The 25,637-nt window shown below is 43.7% G+C and overlaps 1 protein-coding gene and 1 long non-coding RNA gene across 9 annotated transcripts in view; one reads left to right on the top strand and one right to left on the bottom strand.

Annotated features, from left to right (window-relative positions):
* The window catches only part of gulp1b (GULP PTB domain containing engulfment adaptor 1b), a 93,147-nt gene extending 82,490 nt beyond the window's left edge, over nucleotides 1-10,657 (bottom strand). For 3 of the 8 annotated variants that reach the window (XM_051706283.1, XM_051706289.1, XM_051706284.1), the window contains exon 1: nucleotides 10,235-10,656. In XM_051706283.1, coding sequence (XP_051562243.1) covers nucleotides 10,235-10,289 — 55 coding nt within the window. In that variant the 5' untranslated portion in view covers nucleotides 10,290-10,656. Of the gene's footprint in view, nucleotides 1-10,234 lie in introns of all 8 variants that reach the window. The other 5 variants (XM_051706286.1, XM_051706287.1, XM_051706288.1 and 2 more) reach the window with 2 other exon arrangements.
* Nucleotides 10,658-11,920: 1,263 nt separating this feature from the next.
* Nucleotides 11,921-14,250, top strand: LOC127445868 (uncharacterized). The gene is made up of 4 exons (XR_007898058.1): nucleotides 11,921-12,122; nucleotides 12,978-13,137; nucleotides 13,843-13,977; nucleotides 14,128-14,250. It is a non-coding gene; the product is annotated as an uncharacterized LOC127445868 (long non-coding RNA).
* The last annotated feature ends 11,387 nt before the right edge of the window (nucleotides 14,251-25,637 follow it).

The following is a 25,637-nucleotide window of genomic DNA, read 5'->3' as shown; positions in this document are numbered from 1 at the left end:
ACAAGCTTAGTATAAAATATCATAAAGTGACGGTCCCATAGACATTCTGTGGGCAGAAATGTCTTAACTGGCTAATGACTGTTACACTCTCTCCTATGATACAGCCACGGAGGTTGTTATTAGGGGTGCACCGATCGATCGGCCACTGATCGAAATCGGCCGATCTTCGTCTTAATTCCGTGATCGTGCCTAGATTTAGGGCTGATCTTTTTTGCAGCACCCAGGGAATCAGACATACACTGCTCCTCTAATGAATGAGCGCTTGCTCAGCCCTTGAAGCATGATAGAGTGGCCTTTGGACGGTGAGTTGTTGGAAATTCTAAGCATTCATGAATTTTCAGACATGATGTACTTCACATTAATATCCTGTTTTGTTTTTAATAATGTGTAAGAATTACATGTGTATGAATATTAAGTTGCCCATTTTCTAGAATCAATACGGTAGTTATTCTGATTCGCTTCACAGTGAGCATGAAGAGGATAAAGAGGCTGCTAACGGGTATAAAAATGAATTAATCAACAAATAAACAGGCAAATACAAATCTGAGTGCACGTGATGTAACGGGAGTCGTGACAATCAGACGCTGTGTGGAGCAATAGAGACTGTTTGAGCCTTCATGAGCACTTTTACCTTCTCCCCTTTCAACATGAGCGCTCTCGGTGTCAATCAAACATGCATGCTCTGCAGGTGCTCTCAATATCTCATCATCACTCACTCATCCCATCGCTATTCTGTGAGGATCCCAATTTAAATCATCAGATTAATGTTGGTCACAATACCACTAATCACAGCAATTACATTTTAACCTTAATGGCACTGCGTCTTCACACATTTGCTTAATAATTAGTGATTTGTACAGTAAAACGCCAAAGACAGTAAACAAATCATAGATGTTAATGATTTCTCACTGGAGCAGTTTTAGAGCTTGTAATGGATATATTTTTCTTATTTTTGAAAGTTTCTCTGCTGTGTGTGATTCTCACTTGGTTTTTAGTGGTTGCCAGTATGTCACAATGACCTTTTGATATTGACAACAGAACTATTCTTAACTGTTTTCAATACAAATAAATGTTAGCAATTCACAATTAATGTAATTTTAATGTAAATTTGGTAATACTTTATAAAAAGGTTGCATTTCTTTAATATTAGTAAATGCATTAGGTATCATGAACAAACAATGAACAATAAATTTTTTACAGCATTTATTAATCATACTGTTAGTTAATAAAAATACAGTTGTTCATTGTTAGTTCATGTTAGTTCATAGTACATTAATGTGTCATGGCTCCGGCGTTTGCTGGTTCATTCTGTTGTTTGTTTTTTTCTCTCCCCCTAGTGTTTCACAGGTGGAGTCGGTGAGCATAATCGGCATTTCCATGGGAACGCTGATCACTCGATTATTAGGAGAGGCGTCGATTATGGTAATGGGTTACTCTCATGCTCCACCTGTCTTCCTCTGATTGCATGCCCTATTTTGTCCCATGTGTTTCCCCTGTTTGTTTGTTGGTTTATTGTTTGCTGTACCACTCACGTTTGTCTCCTGTTTAGGGTGGAGTTGGCTGCGCCATTCTCAAGGTGGTGTTTACCCCACAGATTTTTGCCCTGTTGGTCGCTCCTGAGGAGGATTCCTTGGATTATCTACCCGCGTGTCAGGGAACTTGTGTCTTGGGTGTTGCTTCGCATCTCACCTATCTTCAGCAGATCTTTTCGGACTTCCACTATAACACCTACTGACGAACACACTCTCCTCACCCTCCTGGCTTAATTATTTTGAGCTCGACCAAGCTGGCGCTGAGTGCTTTTTTTGTTTAATAAAAGACTGACATTTATCTCCTCTGCTCTTGGGTCCTGTTTTCCCCAGCTCACTGACAAAATAAACCAGCCAGTTATGGACCCAGCAGAGGAGAGCACTATTCGTTCCGCTCTGGCCCAGCAAGGGGCTCTACTTGATATCTGCGTCGAACCGCACCATGAAGATGATGGCATCACAGCTTGCTAAGCTTACGGCGCTGGTCCAACAACTCCGCCTTCCTCCCAATCCCATTCCGGCACATGATTTGCCTCCTTCCACATCAACTGTTTCCCACGCCTGTGCGAGCAGGTCAGACTGTGAATTCTTCCCCCAGCTCCATCCTCGGGAGAGGGATCTGTCAGGGCATGTCTCTCTCATTGCACTTTGTTTTTCTCAATGCAACCCTCTACCTTCACTTCTGACACCATAAAGGTTGCCTGCGTAATCACGCTTCTTTCCGGTAAGGCTGGAGAATAGGGAATGGCTGTTTGGGATAACCATCATGCGTGCTGCGCATCCTGCGAGGCTTTTTCTTCAGAGCTTCGCCGGGTTTTTGACCACACCGCCCAAGGTTGGGAGGCAGGGAGAATTCTGACTTTCCCAGGAAAACCAATCAGTTGTGGATTTTGCGATCAAATTTCGTACTCTGGCTGCCTCCAGTGACTGGAGTGACCATGCTATGTGGGACTGCTTCTGACTATCCAAGATCCAGTCTATTCCTTGAACTTACCCCACGATTAAAATATTTGGTGGACCTGGCCATTCGGGTCGATCAGCGCCCGGCACAGTGCCGAGAACCTCGCAGGCGCTGCCACCCGTCTGCCTGGCCCGCTGATTTTCATTATCTGCCTGCTCCTTTGCCCACATCTCCTGATCTTCACTCCAACCCAGAACCCATGCAGGTGGGTAGACTCCCGGTCTCGTGTCCTCAAGGGGCTATGTTTCATTTGTGGCCAAGCTGGTCATTGCTCCACTACGTTAAAAGACCCTGCTCGTCGGTAGGTAGGAGGTTACTGGCGAGCACAATTCCCCTGGACAAAGCACCCTCCTCCTGGTCCGATTACTGAGTGTTACCGATAGGCATGTTATCTTGGCTCTGGTGGATTCCAGCGCAGAGGGGAAATTTTTCGACTCAGATTTAGCTTTAAGGTGACGGCTTCCCATATGCCGACTGAAGGAACCCATCACAGCCCACACTCTGAGTGGTACATCCTTGTCAGTCATCACAATGCCACTAGACCTGTCACCATGGTCTCTGGAAATCATTCTGAGCAGCTATCCTTCCTCCTCATCCGGTCTCCTACTACCCCGGTGGTGCTAGGGCATACGTGGTAGGTAACACATAACCCTCACATAGATTGGGCAACCAACTCTGTTTTGTCTTGGAGCTGTTCTTCACATTGTCTTAACTCTGCTGTCTCCCCGTCCAGTCTTGTGTTTCATTGCAGGATGAGCCGGCAGATGTTTTGGGTGTTCCGCAGGAGTATCACGATTTGAGTGTGGTATTCAGCCGATCCCGCGCCTCGACCCTTCTTCCTCATTGCCCGTATGACTGTGCTATTGAATCGTCCTGGCACCTCTCAGCCTCAAGGAGGGTTGTATTCACTCTTGGGAGGCCATGAACAGGTATGTTAACGATTCTTTAGCAGCCGGTCTCATCTGCTCTTCCTCTTTGCCTGCAGGGGCGGGGTTATTCTACATGAAGAAGTCGGCACACTTAGACTCTGCATAGATTATCAGGGCTGAATGATATCACAGTAAAAAACTGTTACCCTCTGCCGCTGATGTCTTCTGTTTTCGAACTCTTGCAGGGGTGTCCGTCTTTACGAAGTTGGACTTATGGAACATGTACAATCTAGTCCGTATTAGGAAGGGGGATGAGTGGAAAACAGCTTTTAACACCCATAGGGGGCACTTTAAATACTTGGTCATGCCGTTTGGATTGGTAAATGCCCCCGCCATCTTCCAGGGCTTGTGAATGACGTGCTTCGAGACATGATCAACCATTTTGTTTTCATTTATCTCAAAGATATTCTGATCTTCTCCCAGTATATGCAAGACCATGTGTGGCACATCAGGCAGGTTCTTCAGTGACTGCTAGAGAATCGGTTGTTTGTCAAGGTGGAGAGGTGCACGTTCGTCCGAGGGAGTGCGTATGGACCCGTCTTAGGTTAAAGCCGTCGCTGAGTGGCCAACCCCAGATTCTCGCAAGACTGCAGAGGTTTCTGGGGTTTGCTAACTTTTATCGAAGATTTATAAGGAACTATAGCCAACTCGCCGCTTCTCTGACGGATCTCACCTCCATGCACATCCTTCAGTGGTGTCATTTGTCCAACGTCGCCTGCCAGCCAGGGGTGACTCGTACTCAGACGCTCATTTGACAGCATTTTTGGTGGCCATCGCTTGCGTGGGACGCTCGTCAGTTTGTCTCGTCAGAAGCACCACCTTTGGCTTAACTTGGTTAAGATGAAGGATGCCGACAAGGTCTGCTTTCTTGATGCCCCATCTCCCATATTCGGCGACACCGTTGAGGACTTTACCCAGCAGTTCTCAGCGGTTAAGAAGCAGATGGAGGCCATCCAACATATCCTGCCTCGGCACGGTTCAAGGTCCCGCACCCCGTCTGCTCGCCGCTGAGGGTGTCCCCCTGCGGCAGCAACTCAGGTGGCTCCGCCGCAGCCTGAGCGAACTGCTCGGTCCCGGCATAGAGCCCCCCGCAGGAAGCTGATGCTCACTGTCTCACGATCTGCTGCTAAAAGCCCCAGGAAGGCCTCCAAGCACCCCTGAGATGGATGACCCAGGGATGAAGAGACCCGCTGGAAAAGGTGGTGCACAGACCACTCCATCCCCCGGTGGAGGGCCGGGAGGAGAATCCTTTGTTCCCTTTTGTTTTGATTTCGGCGCATGCCCAAGGGGCTGCGGCACCCACATTTTCTAAAAAAAAGCGGTTTCCTCACTCCCTGGGTCATACACTCTGTGTTTACGGCCGTTGTTGTCACGATCGCCATACATCGAACACTCGTGGCCAGGGCACTACGAATGCAGGCTCCTCACCTTCGCGCACCTGGCCGCGGCACACACACACCCACGGTCAGGCGGTTGTGACGAGCCGTGAGCTGGCACACTGCGCAAGTATGCGTTCCCCCCAGTGGGCCTGCTTGCACAGACTTTGTGCAAGGTCAGGGAGGATGAGGAACAGGTCATCCTGGTGGTGCCGTACTGGCCCACCCAGACTTGGTTCTCAGAGCTCACGCTCCTCGCAACAGCCCCTCCCTGGCAAGTTCCCCTGAGGGAGGACTTCTTCTCTCAGGGACGGGGCACCATCTGGCACCCGCGCCCAGACCTCTGGAATCTCCACGTCTGGCCCCTGGATGGGATGCGGAAGACCTAAGTGGCCTACCACGGCCGGTGGTAGACACTATCACTCAGGCCAGGGCTCCCTCTACGAGGCGGCTGTATGCCTTGAAGTGGCATTTGTTGGCGAATTGGTGTTCTTCCCGAGGTGAAGACTCCCAGAGATGCACAGTCGGGTCAGTGCTTTTCTTCCTGCAGGAGAGGCTGGAGAGTCGGATGGAGGGGCAGCTGTCCCCCTCCACCTTGAAGGTGTATGTGGCCGCTATAGCGGCACACCACAACCCGGTGGACGGTAAGTCCCTGGGGAAGCACGACCTGATCATCAGGTTCCTTAGAGGCGCTAGAAGGTTGAATCCTCCTAGGCCGCGCCTCGTTCCCTCGTGGGATCTCTCCGTGGTCCTGCTGGGCCTGCGGAGAGCCCCATTTGAGTCTCTAGAGTCAGTTGAGTTAAAGGCTCTCTCGTTGAAGATGGCCCTCCTGACTGCGCTCACGTCCATCAAGAGGGTTGGGGACCTGAAGGCGTTCTCTGTCAGTGACACCTGCCTGGAGTTCGGTCTGGCGTACTCTCATGTGGTCTTGAGACCCTGACCGGCTATATGCCCAAGGCTCCCACAACCCCTTTTTGGGATCAGTTGGTGAGCCTGCAAACATTGCCCCGGGAGGAGGCAGACCCGGCCTTGTTGTTGCTGTGTCCAGTGCGCGCTTTGCGTATCTACTTGGACCGCACGGAGAGCTTTAGATGCTCTGAGCAGTGCTTTGTCTGTTTTGGGGGACAGCAGAAAGGGAACGCTGTCTCCAAACAGAGGATTGCCCACTGGATCGTGGATGCCATCACTTTGGCATACCAGGCCCAGGGTGAGCCGTCCCCTTTGGGACTACGAACACACTCCACTAGGAGTGTGGTGTCCTCCTGGGCACTAGCCAATGGCGCCTCTCTAGCAGACATCTCTGGAGCAGCGGGCTGGGCAACACCCAATACCTTTGCAAGATTTAATAATATCCGGGTTGATCCAGTTTATTTCCGTGTGTTGACAGGTACGAACAGGTAAGTATGCGGACAGCTGGCCGGGTGTACCGCTTGCACACAGTGCCTTTTCCCTCCCTGAGGGGAAGACGTGCGCTTTTCCCCCATGTGAGTTCCCGAGACGGGTGAACCCTGGATGTCCTTCCTCCTTAGCCCTGCTGCAGGTGAATTCAGTGGAGGAATTCGAAGCCAGGCCCAGTACATGTGCTTGTATGCCCTGTACTGGGGTAGGTGCTCCACATGTGCTGGTTACCTGCGGTATCCCCTTATGATGTATTTTCCATGGTACGGTTTCCCTGAGGGCAAATCCGTGTCTCCCTTTCGGTAGGGCCCCCCCTGCCACCAGTCACGGTGCTGTAGAGTTCCTCCCCTCCGGGTAGGACCTACCACGGGGCTTCTTCCACATGCGGCTGGTAAGCCCATGTGACGTATTTGCCACATGTTAACCTCCTTTTCGGCAGGTTGTGCTCTCTGTAGTGTCTTCCCCTGTGGGAAGAGCACCTTCCCTGATGCAAATACATATGGCCCCAGCTGAATCAATTTCATTAATTTACAGTAAAAAAAAGTCATAAACGATATTAACCTTCTGAAACTGTAAAAATCTGCTTTTTACTTTATAAGGTATTGTTAATCACCGTAAAAATTACAGAAGAGCACATGATGACATGAAGTTCTCCAACAGTGGCTATTCCAGGAGCAATGACCAATAAACATTTAAAGACAGTGCTCAGTTGCACTCACACAAACACTAAACACCATCAGGGTAACACATGTGAAATTTAAATAATGCAGTAAACATTAACTAAACTACATTAAATATAAAACAGAACACCCCAATGTACATAACTGATATTAAAAATAAGAAGAAACATAAACATTCCCATAAAATATAATGAAATATGATGGGTCATGCAGGGAATTGTGGGAATGCCCGATTATTGTTTTTTACTGTAATTGTAACAATAATTTACTGTAAAATTACATGTACTCTCTTGTTAAACAATGTACATTTTTACCATTAATTATACAGGAAAATCATACTTTTTACATCTAAAAAATGTATACTCGTTAATCAATTAACTTTTTTTTACAGTCTTTTACCGTTACAATTACAGACATTTATTACAGTGTAATTTTACTGTGTGGGGCATAAACATATAACTGCACAGTATAACTTGCAAAAGTGTGGCAAAGTGCACTTTAAAAAAAAACGGTATCGACCAATCATAGTGTTAAAAAAAAGAAAAAACGGAGATCGGTATCAGCCTGAAATTTCCTGATAGTTGCACCACAAGTTGTTAACTCAGTAAATAAAAGAATCTCTGACACCGCTTTCCTATCAGTAAAAAAATAATAGAGAAAGGACCTCTTAACACTATTTGATGTACCAACAAGCCCAGATGGGACTTGTGGTAGAAATCAAGTGTTTTTCAGCCTATGTAATGCACGTTTTAATTACCACAGAAGCACACCAAATCTTAACTATTACCAAAACGCAGAATGAGACGTTTTTGTTTACAAGCACATTTCATGGTGAGTTCAAAGCGGCGTATGACGCTGGGATTGCCGCGAATCATGAACCCGGCTTCATGATTGCTGTAACAAAGCGGATAACATTGTGGCGGATGACAGTTTAAGGGATTTAATGCCCATTGCAATGAATATGCAACCTATGTCGGGTCTAGTTTTTTCAGCTAGTCAAACTCCCACTTAGACTTTGGGAAACGTTTAATGTTACTTGAATTGGTGCTATTTTAGTGCATCGTCTTTGTTTGGAAAAAGTCAATAAAGAATTATATTGCTACATATTGTTTTGTTATCTTTCCTAAGATGGAAATAAATGAATTTTGACAAGAAAATAAATATATATAGTGTCAAATTTCAGAACTTTTCAAATCTGCGATTAATCGCGATTAACTACAAAAACAATCATGCAATTAATCGCAATTTTAAAAAAAAATAATCGACTGACAGCATTAATTAAAACTTTTATATCATGTAAACTCCAAACAGATCCTCAAAGGTCTTCTTTCAGTGGTCTGTGTAATTAAAGGCTTTATGCAGAACACTGTTAAAAGTCTATTCAAATACTTGATTCTGATTGGCTGGTATGCGTGCATTAAAACCGTGTTACATTAATACGCCTACATTGCTGTCCTCTGTAACTGAGTTCGACCTTGAGAAAATACAGGAAAAGAAATGCACCTGCAGTATCCCCTTGGACACCCATAGAGCTTGTAAGGAAAGTATAATTTGACATTAATCTGTGTTTTGCACGGAGGGAGGAAAAAAAACAAAAACGGGACCTATCAAAGGCGCCTTTTGCTGTCCGGCAAGACGATTTGAATTGTAATATAGTTAACAGTATCTAATATTGCTGCTCTGAACCCAAGACCTGAACCAGAACACTTCAGTCCAAAGGAAGACTATTTTATTCTGACAAATCATATGCAAAATGGCAGAAGGCATAATGCAAGACTGATTGATAATTGACAGGATTCTTGCTGGCCATGGCAAAGCTCCAAAGCAAAGATTTCACATATGCTCAGCTCTAAATACACATTAGCAGGACAGGATTAGACAGGACCATTCTGTCATTACATTACAACATATATTTTTTTAGATCTGGAAACACAGACATTGTGCCTCAGTCCAGGAGAACTAGGATAGCAGAAAGTGACGCTGACAGGGCTCAAGCTTTCTGCTACACTTCAGCTATTTTCATGTTCAAGAAATAACATTTCTTATGAGTTATGACCCATTAAGATAATGTGATAAGTCACGTGTTAATAGCTATTTGATTAAAAAACATCTGCAGATAGTGCGACAAAACGAGAACTTTTTCTATTTCTGATAATCTTTCTGTTAAAATACATTCAATGCCTTATGAGGCAATCTTCTGATGGGGAGTGTTCTGCGACTGTTATAGGGTCCTTTAATAATGTATAATGTGCAAGAAAGGGCAGCCAGTGCACTTTTTGTTGCATGTGTGGTACATTTACCAGTAAAGGCAACCCAAAGATTTTCCTGTAATTGACCTGGTTGCATGTGTGAAAGGGGCTATAGGGGAAGATGCATAAGATTTAATGACTTAGGGGCAGAGTGCCAGATTTCAGGTAATACTGACTAAAATATCAGCTGCTTCCTTACACAAAACTATCTTATCACATGTCAGAACATTTGGAATTTAGTGCACAAGTCATACTGACAACTTTTTGCTTTTAGTCATTTTTGGAGCTTGACAACCACTGATCACTGTATGCTTTCATTGTATGTAAATGAAAGCTTGGACATTCTTCAGAATATCTCATTTTATGTTCCATGGAGAGAAAATCATACAACAAGAGGGCGAGTAAATGATGACAGGATTTAAATTTCTGGGTGAGCTGTCTCTTTAATGTCATTACAGGCTGGTATAGTCATGAAAATTCATTTTTGACTAGATTTGTAGAAGTTGTATTTTAGAGGCTAACATTTGATTCAGGTCACTCTCTTCACAGGTAAATGGATTTCAGTAAGAGAAAAGAGTCTGGAAAGACTCAACAGTTATTAAATACAGTAGCTCGTCAAAGAATGTCCGAATGCCATGTTGTTCTCTCGTTTTCCGCTTTTAAGGACAGCAAATGTCGAGAGACACGGCGTCAGCAATATCATTATGAACATTATTTTGTCTGAGCGCTGGGTCAATGCATTTTGCTACTGCACAGCAGAACAATGCTGAAAGCAGTAAACAGTAAACAGCCCGGTGAACTGAATACAGAGATGAAATACAAGAGTTACAAATGTGCATATACGAGCTTGACCAAGACACCTGTCATTCTACAACTTATAAAGTAATAGATGTTTTTAGCACACAATTGCCATAATCTTTCGCACAAGTAAAATAAAAAAGCAGTGGTCATAGAATAAATGCAACACGTAAACAAGAAACAATACGCCACAGATCCACACTCTAGCAGTCTAACTGGATGAAAAACAATGTATTTCTGTCCTTATTTTGAATGTTTGAAAGATTCATAAGACAATAAAAATAATATATACAAAGAAATGTAAGTTCTCTTACAAGGAAGGATGATTTTGTAGTAATTCTCTGCAAACCTGAGCCTGTCCAGGCGCATCTGCAGCGAGTCACTGTGAGAACGCGCGCTTCTTGTGTGTGTTTCACCTCCACGGGCACTCCAACAGCTTAAAAAGTTTAATGACGTCAGCCGGGCATTTAAAACGCCGCTTTTTTTATTTTTTTTTTTTTATTTTATTTATTTATTTATTTTTTTCACATGAATGTACGAAATACTGTCTGTCTTAAAGGGACAGCGCACGGCAAATAAATATCTGTCACTACACATCTGCTAGGGAGCATATATAGTGATTGAACTCTCAACTGTTGAATGTTACACCATATAAACGTTAAACTTTACCATGACAAACTAATACAATCACCTGCTGAAACTAAATAGCACTGAGCCTGGCCAGTATTCTTCATGATAAGATGTGTAAGGGCAGGCTATGTTCGGATTGGAATACAAGCTTACTACTTACTGATTACTGCACGGGCTGTATTCACCTTATTCACCGCCGCCACGGTAGGAAAGCTCCGCAAAAACCGCTTGAGGGGGTGACATGATGTTCTGGGTGCACGCGCGAATACGCCTTTGTCAGCGCTCTTAGAGCGGTTCACGTTAGAGGTCCGCAGGGTTTGGGTCAGTTTTTCAAGTAGGATTTGGGTTCGGGTTTGTAATTGATGAAAAAATATACAGGACTTCCGAACTTGTTTCACCCATGAGTCAGGGGCCGTTCACACTTAACGCGTTTTTGCGTGCCTCTGCTCTGTTTTTCCATTGTTTTCCTATGTAAACATGCGCTGGACGAACGTCCTTGACTGCTGCACCGTGTCTCGCTGTTTCTTCAGTGTCTCAAGCAGGTCCAGCACATTTTTAGACACGGTGTCAAGTTAAAAATAACTTGTTCTGTTTCATTGGTTGCGCTGTGCCTACATTGTTTTTAGCGCAGCCCAGGTAGCCAGCGCAATCGGGCCAGTTGCGGATGAGTGTTGGCTCACTCGGCTGTTCTGGCAGCGGCTCACCAGAAGTGAGCCAACTCTGGCCCAGTAATGGTTGCCAGATTTGGCTAGGCTTTGGATGTGCGGATTTGGCCCGATTTGGGCTGAGACACGGCATATTTTGCCACATTCGGCCTGACTATGGACCAAAGTGCTGGCCTCATGTTGGGTGAGATATGGCCATACAGACCCGGACCAGTTTAGCTTGAGTGCTGGGGGTGGACAGATCAGGGACTGGGGCACAGGGTAGGGTAGAGATGCCTTTCAAGGTGGGTCACCTTTTAATAATGTGGCAAATTGGTCTGACTTTGTCATAAAATTATGTAGCAGTGACCCCTAAACTTAAACATCATATCTTTTAACATAACACACACACACACACACACACACACACACACACACACACACACACACACACACACACACACACACACACACAATTAACTAGGCTGAATTACTAAATTGTAGAATGATTTATCTTTTTAAAAAATATACTTTGGAAGATCAGTTGTAAAGCCCTTTCCCTGTCAACTTTGTTATTTTTTGTATTTCATTATTATTTTAATTCCTATTATTCATTTATTATTTTAGCTTTTTTCCACATTCTCTTTTTTCTTCTTATCTTTGGTGATTTCATCATGGAGGTTGTTTGTTTCTTTAATTAATCCATTAAATGTAACTAAATTAGGTAATTAATGATTTTATCCATATAATCAAATAAGCTTAAAGTGGTTAAGGGAACTGTGGTTTTGAATAATAATTAAAAAAACACCATCTCTGAGTTTCAAGACATGCGCACTAGCTACGACATCTAGTGACGACACTTGGCGGGCTTTTGGAGCTGCTAGACTAACCGCCAGAACAGCAGAAGAACTTCTAGCTTGCTACAGTGGTGAGTATATCTTTGATAATCTAACATATCATTTTAATAAACCATTCTACACATATAATATCGACGTAATGTTTATTTATAAGGAAGCTAAAATCTTGGGTTGGCTGATATAGCGCTAGATATGGTAGCCAATTTAAAAGCTTATCACTTAATGAATCGACAGCCTGTCTGCTAATCTTCAAATTTTTTTACACTAAACAGTACACTTTTGTAGTGAACTATATGTAGAGTTTGCTACGATAAAAATGCTGTTTAATAAGACAAAGCGGTGTAGTGTGTTGCGACAGGACTCATTTTTTAAATGACCACCATCCTATATCAACAAATGTGTAGCATTACAATTTTATAATACATGTTGTATACTGTGTAAAGAAAATATAAAAATCGATGTTTTTGATAAAACTCTGAAGGCCGTTGTTGGTGCCATTATATGATTGGTTTACATGACCCACGTCATCCAGCTTGACCGTTACGCTTTCTCCAAAAGCTATATGGCCCTATCTCCTATCTAGACGTATCGGGGGAATTCGGCAATTAAAAATATAACATTCTAATTTAACTCAAATGAACGAAATGACTTAAATAAACATTTCTTAATTTTGCTTAACGAGATTCAAAGATCCAAGTCAGTCTGGAGCCCTGATTTAGTATTTTATATATGTAATTAATTTAGATAACTTTGTAGACATTTGTTTTCAGTTTGATATTAAGGGATTTTTCTGTTAATTATTGTCATAAAAACCACATTTAATCTACTTTGATTCTGTGCTGTGAGACATGAAAACTTCTTAGGAAGATGAATACTTTATAATTTATATGCACTGTACCATTATAACTGACAATGTTGTCTTTCAGGTCACCTATTTTGGACTGGCAGGGGGTCTGTCTGTAAAAGAAACTGTCTGGAGAATAATGTCAAAACTAATGACGAACCAACTGGCGAAACAAATTAACTGGCGCGGAGTGAATGGGAAGTATGGCTTTGAACCACTTGCCATTAAAGATATTGTCCTCAGTAAGTTTTATTTGTGTATCATAGTGTTAATTCATTTTCATCATTATAGGAAACACATTTATGCTTTCTTGCAGAGAATTAGATGAGAAGATTGATAACACTGTCATGTCTATATACTAGATATGAAGCTGGAACCAGGAGATGGTTAACTTAGTGCAGCGTAAAATAATAATACATTTTTAAATAATAATAATAAAAACAATTTAGTAATGAAAAAGAACCAATAAGAGTATCAATAAAGAACCGTATAAGGCATATCAGTAAAATAAAGATAAAATTCTAACAATATACACAGCTCTTTAATAAGTAAAAGTATTTCTTATCAGATTACTCGGTTAATCAATATAATAATCGGTAGAATACTTGATTACTAAAATAGCTGTAAGCTGTACCCATTTACAGGTTGTGGTACTTGCCAAAGTACTGACCATGCAGGGTGCCCAAACTTTTGTTATGGGCCTTTTTCTTTTCTGTCATTTTGAAACTATAAAATATGTCAATTGTATTCATTTAAAATTAAATCTACAACACAATAATGTCTGCAAAAATTGAAGGGGTCTGAATACTTTCTCAAATGACTATATATAACCCCGTAAAGTGCTAGTTTTTTCCCATCTTTTCCAGTTTTTATGCTAAGTTAGGATAACCAAACTTGTGCCATATTCACCTGATTGATCAATTATTTTTCTTTCTTTTTTTTTTAAGAATCTGCAAAGAAATGCAAGTACTGCCAGTGTGTCGGACAGAGACATTGAAAAGTTAATAAAAAGATGCAGCCTGCATCTGACAGAGATGGGCGAAGAAGAAAGCGGGCCCTAAAGCAAGCAAATTCTTTCTAAGGTATGTTCCAAATGTTGTTACCATTTACCAGAGTTACCATTCATGTCTTCAGTCTGAGATTTCTGAGATCTATCTGACTAACTAACCATAAGTGTCATTGTCTGTGCCCCCTCTTATCTCTCTCTTTCTGTCAATCTGTCTCTCTTTTAGGGTACACTTACTTGAGGAGGGTCCTGAGTTTTTCTAGTTTTTTTTGTTTTTTGTTGTTGTTTTGCATTTGTTCATGCCACATTTTGCTAGTTCATATAAAGCTGTATGTTAATGTAAGGGTTCAAATAAATTCTCTTATTTCTCATATTTTCATGGTGTCATTTTTACTTGGGGGAAAAGGAGCACATATGGATGTTATGGGGTAGGCATGGGGTAATACATGGGGTAGTAGGTGGGGATGCCATGAAAAAAAAGAGGATGAAAGGGCCAAACCCTCAATCCTTGTAAACTTGACATATTTTCAAAATTCTTAAGGCCAATATAAACTCATTTGTTTAAGCTTATAGTCCCCCTCTACTCCACTCCAGTTTGTTTTGCTTATTGTTTCTTCATATAGATGTTAAAACTGATGTAATGACGTATGTTCAGTGTTGCTAGAAGGCCCTGAGCTCACCTAAAATCTGAGTTTAAGGCATGTATCTGCGAGGAGGATTTGACCATCACAAATAGTTTAGAGCCAACCACGGTAAAGCTTAACACCTGCATTATACAAGCGTGAAACTTAAAGCCTCCGCATTTAAAGCCCCCAAAGCCTCACAAACACTGAGAATGGATTTTACATTGAAAAAAGCTTCCATTCTGCAGTTTAACTTTTGAAATGAAAAATATTTGCATATTAAGTTTGGTTACACTTTATTTTAAGGTGTCATTGTTACAGTGTAATTATACATTTAAGTACTGAGTAATATTAATTAACAACGTACTTATTATAGGGTTAGGGTTAGGAATACGGTTTGGTTTAGGTTTAGTTGCATGTAATTATGCATAATTTATAGTTATTACTACAGTAAGTACATGTAACAAGGACACTGAAAATAAAGTTATTTTTTTCTACATTTTTTTTAAGAAGGTGGAAGTAGATGCCATCTTAAGGATTTTAACAAGGTAATAGAATGTCGTTTTGTGGAAAAACAGAAAAATTATTCAAAGCTCTGTTTTTATATAAAAACTGGAAGGAGTCTTTTAAACAACATACATTTTAGTAGTTTTTGGTAACCAATTCATTACAAGAAGAGTTATACTGAACACAAAATGTTTTCAATTCTGTTTTAGATTAAGTGCAAGTATATACTTAGTTTAGCAAACAAACTAATATTGCTTTGGCAAAATGTCTGTTGTTCTTATTAAATAGATGTAGTTTTGTTTTTTATATACGTTTCCCTTTGGTACCCAGACTCGGGCCAGTACCGGCTAAGTGTACAATTTTTGTTGCCGTGATTGTGGCCCTATGCTGGCAGTGTCAGCTCAGTTTTAGCACCCGGACTCGGGCCAGTGTACTTGGGCCGATTCTGGGGCGTCATTCATTGCTGTGTTTCACAAGAGTCCAGCAACCGCAAGTGGGCCGAGTTATTTATTCTGGCCTGCCGGATCTGGGCCATTATCAGGCCAAACCGTTTTGGCTACCTGGGAGGTGTCACAAAGATTTAACATTCTGAACAAGTTCAGGTTGCAAAGAGGTGACTGTTAGGCTACAATGTTTAACATTATTGCAGATTATTCTGCAACAAGCAAAGTTTCAGCGCTTGATAAGCAGATGTTTTTCCAACTTCTGCTCTAGTGTGCTGAGGGGCTGCCATGCCTTGTATGTTTACTTTTACTGTTACTGTTACGATTGTTGCCTTCGATGCTTACATAAAATACAGCCTTTTGCAACATGCATTTCGCTTGTATTACTACTACACTACTAAAGCTAGGAAATAGCTTTAAACAAACAGCTTCAGCATTACGGCTCATCACAGCTGAGAGACACAACAGACTGATTAATTACACAAACTCAAGGCGCTTACCTCTTACCGGACTTTCCACATTGGAGAGGACGTACTGTTTAAAATGGTGGAGAAGTTTGCGGTTTCTAAAGTGAATGACTCTTGTGCACCGGCTACCGAGAAACGGAGAAATACCCCCGCTTGGACAGCTATTTTTCCACTGAGAAAGCTGATCTTCAGAAAGCTGACAGCATCTCTGCTTGGAAGTGGCAACAGGTGATGGTACACCTCTCTCTCTCTCACACACACACAGACACACTCACTCACACACACATCCATCCTTGTTTATCCAATAACTTGGCAGAAACAGCACAAGCCGTGATACTGTTTCTGAAGTGGCATTTTTGAATTACTAACGAAGGCTTGGACGCATCATCTGGTTTGAACCAGCAATGGCAGATTCTGATCCATCGTGTAAGAAAGTAGTTCCACGCACAAATGCGTATTTTATGACCGTACTCAGTTTTAAAATGTACTTGTTCACTGAACTGTTATAAGCAATGTCATACTCGCAGTCGTGCAATATGGCCCTAAATCAGCGCTGCTGTGATTACCTACAGCACTCGGCAGTGCTGATGTAGGGCCATATCACACTCTTGCTCCTGTGATATTGCTTAAATAACTTTTTTTATCCCCACTGAGATGCAGGAGTGCGCTGATATGACGACTCTATTTTTCTCTCACAAGTATGTTTGGGCCTTAAGTGTGTGAGTTATGTGTATAATGTCTGTGTGTGTGTGTGTGTGGGGGGGGGGGTGTTAGTGTGAGGGTGTTTCTCACAGATATTTCTGATAATATAGAAACTGTTGTACTGATCAAGTGTATCTAGTTTTGATACAGCTCAAGTCTTCGTTGCTAATTCGAAAATGTCACGTTAGAACTAGCAACGGAGGATGCGCTTCTTTTCAGCATAGGAGTAAAAAGGTTGTGTGTTTGCGCGAGAGTGTGTGAGTGCGAGCATGCGTGTGTGTGTGTGTGTGTGTGAGTGCGTGCGTGCGCGAGTGTATGTGTGTGCCAGCGTGTTTGTGTGCGAGCGTATGTGTGTGTGTGTAGGTGCAGGGAAGACGAGGGGCTCTTTTTAACTGAAATTGAAATAAATGTAGGATATATTAGACATTTTTTGAGGTTATTAACTGATTTACTTTAACCAATGTCTTTGTTTTAATTGGTTATTTTGTTGTGGTAGCCTGTAGGGCTCTTTGAAATAACTGAAATAATTTGATGAAGTGATATGGAACCGTTATGCGGTCAAGACCTGGAACTACTTTATAGCCATGCGTTTCCTTGGAAAAAAAATTGCACACTTTAGAACGTCCATGAACCAATCAAAATCAAGCATTCAACAGACCCGTGGTATAAGACAGAAATATATTACTATTGTATACAACAAATCCTCAAAGTAATAATAATAATATGTCATACTGTATTATAATGAAAAACTGGACAACAATTAATAATTGTTGGGTTATAATAATAATAAATAACAACTGAATTCCAAAATGTTAGTGAGTAAAGTAGTAGGTTTTGCACAAATTGTTTATATTAAAAAAGTGTTTTATAAAACTATGTGTCATGGCTAGTTGCTGAGAGGAGACGTAGGATCTAAGTGCAGGCTTTAATAAAAATGATGACAGTCAAAACAACAAATGGCAACTCAACACAACAACAAACAAGAACTGACAAGGGAATGCAAAAACTAGAGGGTATATATACAAGAGCTAATGAGTGAATGGAAAACAGGTGAAAACAATCAGGAACAGATGGCAGTGATGAGGGCAGTGCATGATGGGAAACGTAGTCTGGGGTTAACACTTCAAAATAAGAGTCCTAGGAAACATGAGGGAGACAGACTGTGACATACCCCCCCTTTAAGGGGCAACTTCTGGCACCCCAAAGATGGCTGAGGAGGGCAGGAAGATACTGGTGATGAAGGGGACCCAGAAGATGACCAAATGGCCAGGGAGGAGACCCCAGGGTAAGGATTGGGTCCGGAGGTCTGGGAGGCAGCCTCAGGATGTGAGTACAGGCAGAGACTTGGGAATGACCTCTGTGGTCGTGAACACTGGCAGAGACTCGGGAACGACCTCCGTGGTTGTGAGTACAGGCAGAGACTTGGAAATGACCTCTGTGGTCGTGAACATGGGCAGAGACTTGGGAATGACCTCTGTGGTCGTGAGCACTGGCAGAGACTTGGAAATGACCTCTGTGGTCGTGAACATGGGCAAAAACTTGGGAACAACCTCCGTAGTTGTGAACATGGGCAGAGACTTGGGAACGACCTCTGTGGTCGTGAACACTGGCAGAGACTTGGGAATGACCTCTGTGGTCGTGAGCACTGGCAGAGACTTGGAAATGACCTCTGTGGTCGTGAACATGGGCAAAAACTTGGGAACAACCACCGTAGTTGTGAACATGGGCAGAGACTTGGGAACGACCTCTGTGGTCGTGAACACTGGCAGAGACTTGGGAATGACCTCCGTGGTCGTGAATACTGGCAGAGACTTGGGAACGACCTCCGTGGTTGTGAGTACAGGCAGAGACTGGGGAAAAGGTGTCCCTTTCCTTCTCCTCCTTTCCCGGACAGCTGGGAGCATGGTTACGGGGACAGTCGAGGCTATAGGCATTGGCTCTGGGACAGTCGAGGCTACAGGCATTGGCGCTGGTTCATTAACCGTGGCAAGCATGGGTGCTGGCTCGGCCGGCATGGGCACTGGCTTGTTAACCGTGGCCGGCATGGGCGCTGGCTCGTTAACCGTGGCAGGCAGTGGCTCTGGGACGGACGAGGCTGGCAACGCTGGCTCTGGGACGGACGAGGCTGGCAACGCTGGCTCTGGGATGGACGAGCCTTCAAGCTCGTTGGCCGTGGCAGGAGTGGGCTCATTGGCCATGGCAGGCATGGGCGTTGGCTCTTTGGCCCTGGCAGGCTTGGAGCAAGGAGCCGTGGGAGGCTTGGAGCAAGGAGCCACGGAAGGCTTGGCTATGACACGGCGTGGAGCAGACTCAGACTTGGCTGTGACATGGCGTGGAGCAGACTCAGGCGTGGAAGGCTTGGAAGCCGTGATCAGGGTAGGGAGAGGAGGATCCTCTGAAGCTAGAGCTTCTAATGTTAACCTCACATATTCCTCCCATGTGTAGTGTCCCGTCTCCGGCAATTCCCTCCACCGGTGAGCTGTTAGTCCGATCTGGTAAATTGACTTGAGATGTGAGTCAGCAAATCCTGTGATTCTGGCAATGGCGCTGAAACGAAGGGAGTATTCCTTTATGGGTAGATCCGCCTGGCCCAATTGGATAAATAAACCCACTAGATTCATCTTGTATGGTCAGTTCTTCTGTCACGGTTGGTTGCTGAGAGGAGACAGAAGATGTAGGATCTAAGTGCAGGCTTTAATAAAAATGATGACAGTCAAAACAACAAACGGGAATTCAACACAACAACAAACAAGAACTGACAAGGGAATGCAAAAACTAGAGGGTATATATACAAACAAGAGCTAATTAGTGAATGGAAAACAGGTGAAAACAATCAGGAACAGACGGCAGTGATGAGGGCAGTGCATGATGGGAAATGTAGTCTGGGGGAAACACTTCAAAATAAGAGTCCTTGGAAACATGAGGGAGACAGACTGTGACAATATGTAGGTAAATATTGCTTTTTGTTATCACTGTATAGTCAAAAAAACTGAATTTTATTTAATTAAACATTTTGAATGTACTTGGCTACAATGGCTAATAAGTGTGGAGGACAGGAACTGCCGTTATTAAAAATAAATAAATAAATAAATATATTTTCAAATAAATGTAAAGAAATGAAAAAAGTGTATATATAAATACATAAATAAATGTTAAAATCTGACAAAAATTGGCATTTATACTTTTATTTCCTTATTTATGTATAATTGTATTAATTTATTTCCACATTTATTTATTCCCTTAATTATTTATTTCTACATTTATATATTTTTACATTTATATATTTCTACATTTATTTATTTTTACATTTATTTATTTCTACATTTCTTTGTCCGTATGGTAATGAGGGGGGTGTGCTTTATCCCGGAGGCATAGCAGTTGAATCTTAGAGTGCTCCAGAGTGGAGCTTGGAGGCCACAGTGACATCTTGTGGCTGACAGAATTAAATACAATTGAAACATAGGGTGTGGGCGTGCATTAAGAGATTGTAAAATGTACCTGGCTGTGAGTTGAGGGAGTTCAATGGGAAATTAATGTATGTGTTGAATGAATTACTTCTTATATCTTATATCACTACTGTTTAACAAAATGTATATCTCTTTACAGACTCTTTTAAAAATCCCTGCGGGGGGGGGTGTCCCTGGGTCATCCGTCTCAGGGGCGCTTTGATGACCTCCGTGGGTTCTTAGGTGCAGACTGTGAGACGGGTAGCATCTGCTTCCTGCAGTGGGCTCCACGCTGGGGCCGGGCCGAAGGGGCGGGCTGTGGCGGAGCCGGTGCAGTCACCGCAGGGGAACACCCTTGGCGACGAGCAGACGGGGTGCGGGATTTTGAGCCGCGCTGGGGCAGGATGTGCCAGATTGCCTCCGTCTGCTGCTTCACTGCCGAGAACTGCTGGGCAAAGTCCTCGACGGTGTCGCCGAATAGGCCAGCCTGGGAAATGGGGGCAGCAAGGAACCGTGTCTTGTCGGCCTTGCCCATCTCGACCAGGTTGAGCCAAAGGTGGCGCTCCTGGACCACTAGTGTGGCCATTGTCCGCCCGAGAGACCACACCATGACCTTTGTCGCTCGGAGAGTGAGGTCGGTCGCCAAGCGCAGTTCCTGCATCAAATCTGGGGCGGAACTACCCTCGTGCAGTTCTTTCAACGTGGCTCGGGACGACATCTTGGACACGTCCCTGTTAACCAACTTCCATGCAGACCACCCCCAGCGTCCTGTGCCACGTGGACGGGGCCGGACTCGACATCGGGAGTTCCGGGCCTCTGGAGCAGCCCGTGGAGACGGGGGTAATGTCACATCCACACCGGACTCCCCCTCTCACTCCACACTCCGTTCTTTCTCCCCAGACTTCTAATCATATTCACCTGATCCCAATCCAGCACTCAATCCATCACCCCTATAAATACTCACCCCACCACTCCATCCTTGTCTAGTCTCCGCAAGGAACACTCAGACTTACCTGTCCTTTCTGTAAACTCTATCTACGTGAAGCTCTATTCGTTTCCTTGATATTCCTCATCTCTGCGGTTCCAAGGACTCACCTTCTTCCTCTGACTTCCTAGTTTGGGACTCCTTCCGCAAACTCCCTGGAAACACGAAGTTAAGTTACCAATCTCTCCTATAACGTTTGACTTACCTAAAGATCTTCTTCTTCAATAAAGCTCCCGCTAGTGGGTTCAACCCTTCTTCCGTGTCTGTGTTGTGTCGTGACACTGGATACACACTACTCATACTTCTTACACTGCAAAATGCCATAGAATAGAGCAAAAGAATGCGATTTTGACAAAGTTACTTACTGTATAGTTGTTTCTGCATAATAAGCCGGAATAGGACAAAATATTTTAACATAAAAAAATGACACGCATCAGCTTTAAAAAAATAAATATTATTTTAGTTGATAGTACTTCTGGTTCCCTATCTGTCACTCACTCGACGTTGTGTCGATGTAGTGACACTAGGGATCACTCTTGGGAGCCCAAGACACCTCTGGTCTTTGATAAAGGACCAATGAAAATTGGCGAGTGGTATTTGAAAACCACTCCCCCGGACATACGGGTATAAAAGGAGCTGGTATGCAACCACTCATTCAGATTTTCTCTTTGGAGCCGAACGGTCGATGTTTGCTGATCTGACTGTTCATTAACCTCTGCTGGATCTGACGGAGCATTTCAGCGGCTTTTCCCTCCTCTGCACTGGTGCACTGCAGAAAACACCCCTGGGCGCTTCAGCAGAAAAAAGAGAGTATATTTTTCTAAAATAGTATATTTCTCTAAAAGAGCGGCATGCACGGAACATCTTTTTGAAGACACATTTAAAGAACGGATGCCTTTCCGTTTGTGTGTTATTCCTGGTTGCGGTCATTACCTCTCAACTCCTGACAGTCACGATCGCTGTCTTTCGTGTCTGGGCGTGACCCAGCCGACTAGGGCCACGGGTCAACTGGGAAAAGGGCAAGCTCCTCCCGGTTCAGAGCATCTCTTTTCTCGGTTTGGAGTTGGACTCAGTCTCGTTGACAGCACGTCTCACGAACGAGCACGCACAGTCGGTGCTGACCTGTTTGAAGGCGTTCAAACAGAAAACAGCGGTTCCACAGAAACTCTTTCATAGGCTCCTGGGGTATATGGCATCCTCAGCGGTGGCCACTCTGCTCGGGTTGATGCATATGAGACTTCAGACTCAAGTCCCGAGATGGGCATGGTGCCGCGGGACACATCGCGTGGCCATCATGCCGATCTGTCACCGCCTTTTCAGCCCTTGGACCGACCTCACGTTTCTACGGGCAGGCATTCCCCTAGAGCAGGTCTCTTGGTTACGTCAGACGCCTCCAAAACGGACTGTGCACTGTTTGCAACGGGCACGCAGCCACAGGCTTATGGACGGGCCCACGGCTATGTTGGCACATAAACTGCCTAGAGTTGCTGGTAATTCTGCTCGACCTGTGGAGGTTCCGGCCGTTGATCCAGGGCAAGCACGTGTTAGTTCGGACAGACAACACGGCAACAGTAGCATATGTCAACCGTCAAGGCTGTCTGCGCTCCCATCGTATGTCACAATTCGCCCGCCGTCTCCTCCTCTGGAGTCAGCAGCACCTCAAGTCACTGCGAGCCACTCACATCCCGGGCAACCTCAACACTGCAGCAGACGCGCTGTCACGGCAGGTTACCCTCAGGGGAGAGTGGAGACTCCAGCCTCAGGTGGTCCAGCTGATCTTGAGTCGATTCGAACAGGCACAGATAGACCTGTTCGCCTCCCAAGAATCCTCTCACTGCCTGCTTTGGTATGCCCGGACCGAGGCAGCTCTCGGTATAGACGCGCTGGCACACAGCTGGCCCACTGGACTTCGCAAATATGCATTTCCCCCAGTGAGCCTACTTGCACAGATGAGACGAGTTTGCAGAGAGATTCGCTGCCATCCCAGTACACGTGCTAACTAAAGCCCTGTACTGGGGTAGGTGCTCCGCCTGTGGCGGTTTCCCGTAGGTAACCCCATGCGACGTATATCTTCTGCTAATTCGTTTCCCTGTTGGCAAACGGCGTCTTCCTTGGGCAGAGGCCCCTCTGCCCCAATCACCATGCTTGTAGTAACTCCTCCCCTGTAGGGTAGGACCTACCATGAGACTTCTCCACATGGCATACTTTTGACATAGCTCGGCAAGACCATGTGATGTATTTCCACTTAAATACCCCCCACTCTCTGGGCGGGGTGTGGTCTCCGTGGTGTCTTCCCATTGGGAGGGACACCCCCCCAACTAGACCTGGTCGGCCCAGTCGGTTAATCCCCTTTTTTTGGGGGAGTGGGGGAAAAAAAGGGGATAAGAGGCCATGACTAGGCTAGCCTGTCTCTATCTTTTAGGTAGTCGACTTGTCCCCAAAGGGCTATTCGACACTCATAAGAGTGTTGGGGGAGGTTACATGTCGGCCTGGTGCGCTGGCTACGAAGCACACAGTGGTCTGCCCGTCACACACCGGCAGTTCACGTTACACAGTTTAGCCAGTTGCGGCATTTTGTATAGGGACCCCTAATGTCACTACATCGACACAACGTCGAGTGAGTGACAGATAGGGAACGTTCTGGTTACTTGCGTAACCTCCATTCCCTGATGGAGGGAACGAGACGTTGTGTCCCTCCTGCCATAACGCTGAACTACCCGCTGAAATGGCTGGGACCTTGTCTCGGCTCCTCAGCATAAAACCTGAATGAGTGGTTGCATACCAGCTCCTTTTATACCCGTATGTCCGGGGGAGTGGTATGCAAATACCACTCGCCAATTTTCACTGGCCTTTTATCAAAGACCAGAGGTGTCTCGGGCTCCCAAGAGTGACCCCTAGTGTCACTACATCGACACAATGTCTCGTTCCCTCCATCAGGGAACAGAGGTTACGCAAGTAACCAGGACATTCATTTATCACACTCGAAATAAAGGTCACTTTGTGGGATACAGTACTCCATATATATTGTACACTTTGGTAAATGTAGCAGGTCACTGTGTCAATCAATTAGCTACATCACTCTCCTCTTTACTGATAGCCAGTGTTTGGCGAGTGTTCTGGTGCACTATGGCTGCTGGTGCATAATCCAAGTGGATGCTGCATACTGGTGGTTGTTGAGGAGATTCCACACCCTCTCTGGAAAGTGTTTTGAAGGGAGCCACATGAAACTCATTTGAATATATGTGAAATGTCTTTAAATCTGAAAACAGATAATCTAATCAATCTAAAGATGGTTGTAGATTGCAAAGAATACTTATGCAATCTGCAAACAATTATATTGGCTTTTGAGAGCGGCTGCTAATCAGAAAGTGAGAGAGCAATCGTTGTCTGATTTCCCTTCACCTGAAACTGTGTGATGTCTGATCACAGAGTATATCTGTGCCTGTTAATTTTTGGCATAATCAATCTCTGCTTGTGTGCCTAATCAGTGATGTGTGCCATTCAGGCAGAATGTTCCAAAACCTGGATTCCATTTGTAATTTGTTAACTATGTCATATTTACAATCAATTTAACTTTCAGCTCCAGAAGGAAAAGCATATGTTTATCAAGGCAATGCATCAGGCAACCCATGTGCTTGATGGGTTGTGTCCCAAAATGCTATCCTGTTTTCTGTTTCAGTGTTGAATATATGCAGCATCATAAAATACACATAATTAATCATAAGAAATAAACAGCTCAAAGGGGATTTAAGGCCAACCGAACAGGCTGTCTGAATGAAAAAGTGATTGATAGCCTAATCCTGAGGAACTATGCAATAATATATTTATGTAATGACAAACATGCAGCAAACTGACTTTTGTCAATTTGTTCATTTATTTATCTGTCCATCCATCGATTCACTCGTCCATACAGTCAGCAAACCTACCAGAAATGGTGTCATTCTATATAGCCTACATAAAAGCTTAAGCCTTGAATCTGAAATGCACAGAGCTGTAATTGTTGCCTTTTTTTCTTCTAGTAATTTTCAATTCAATTCTCTTTTTAACACACAGCAGGTGTTGTTGCTTTGCACTTTTATTTTTTCAACAGTCGTTAATGAGGTACAACAACTAATCTCCTATTTGCCATCAGGGAAATCATAATTCATTATAAAATGCAGTTAGACCCTCTAATCTTAAAAAATAAAATAAAAAATTATAAAATTAGCATCAAGAGCTGAAACACAACAGTGACACATTTGAATGAATATTCCATATGAATCATCAAGGACATGAAATATACTGTTTGTGAATATAAAACACATTGTGTAATAATAATCACATTCTCATGTCTGTAATGGCCTCATATGGTGGTGCAAACAGAAAAACAAGTCAAGCACCATATCACCAGGTGCGTTGGAACCATTATCACTGAGACATGTCCCCCTCACTTTTAGAAATAACTAAATTTGTCCCTCCAATTTTTTAGAAATAATAATTACATTTTAATACATTTATTTTGCTTAATTGTAGTGCCAGGGAATGAAGTGCAGATGATTGCCTAAAACAAAGCCTTTAAGACCC

Source organism: Myxocyprinus asiaticus, chromosome 9 (genome assembly GCF_019703515.2).
Source record: "Myxocyprinus asiaticus isolate MX2 ecotype Aquarium Trade chromosome 9, UBuf_Myxa_2, whole genome shotgun sequence".
Classification (NCBI taxonomy): Eukaryota; Metazoa; Chordata; class Actinopteri; order Cypriniformes; family Catostomidae; genus Myxocyprinus; species Myxocyprinus asiaticus.
This window is presented reverse-complemented; position numbering and strand designations above follow the sequence as displayed.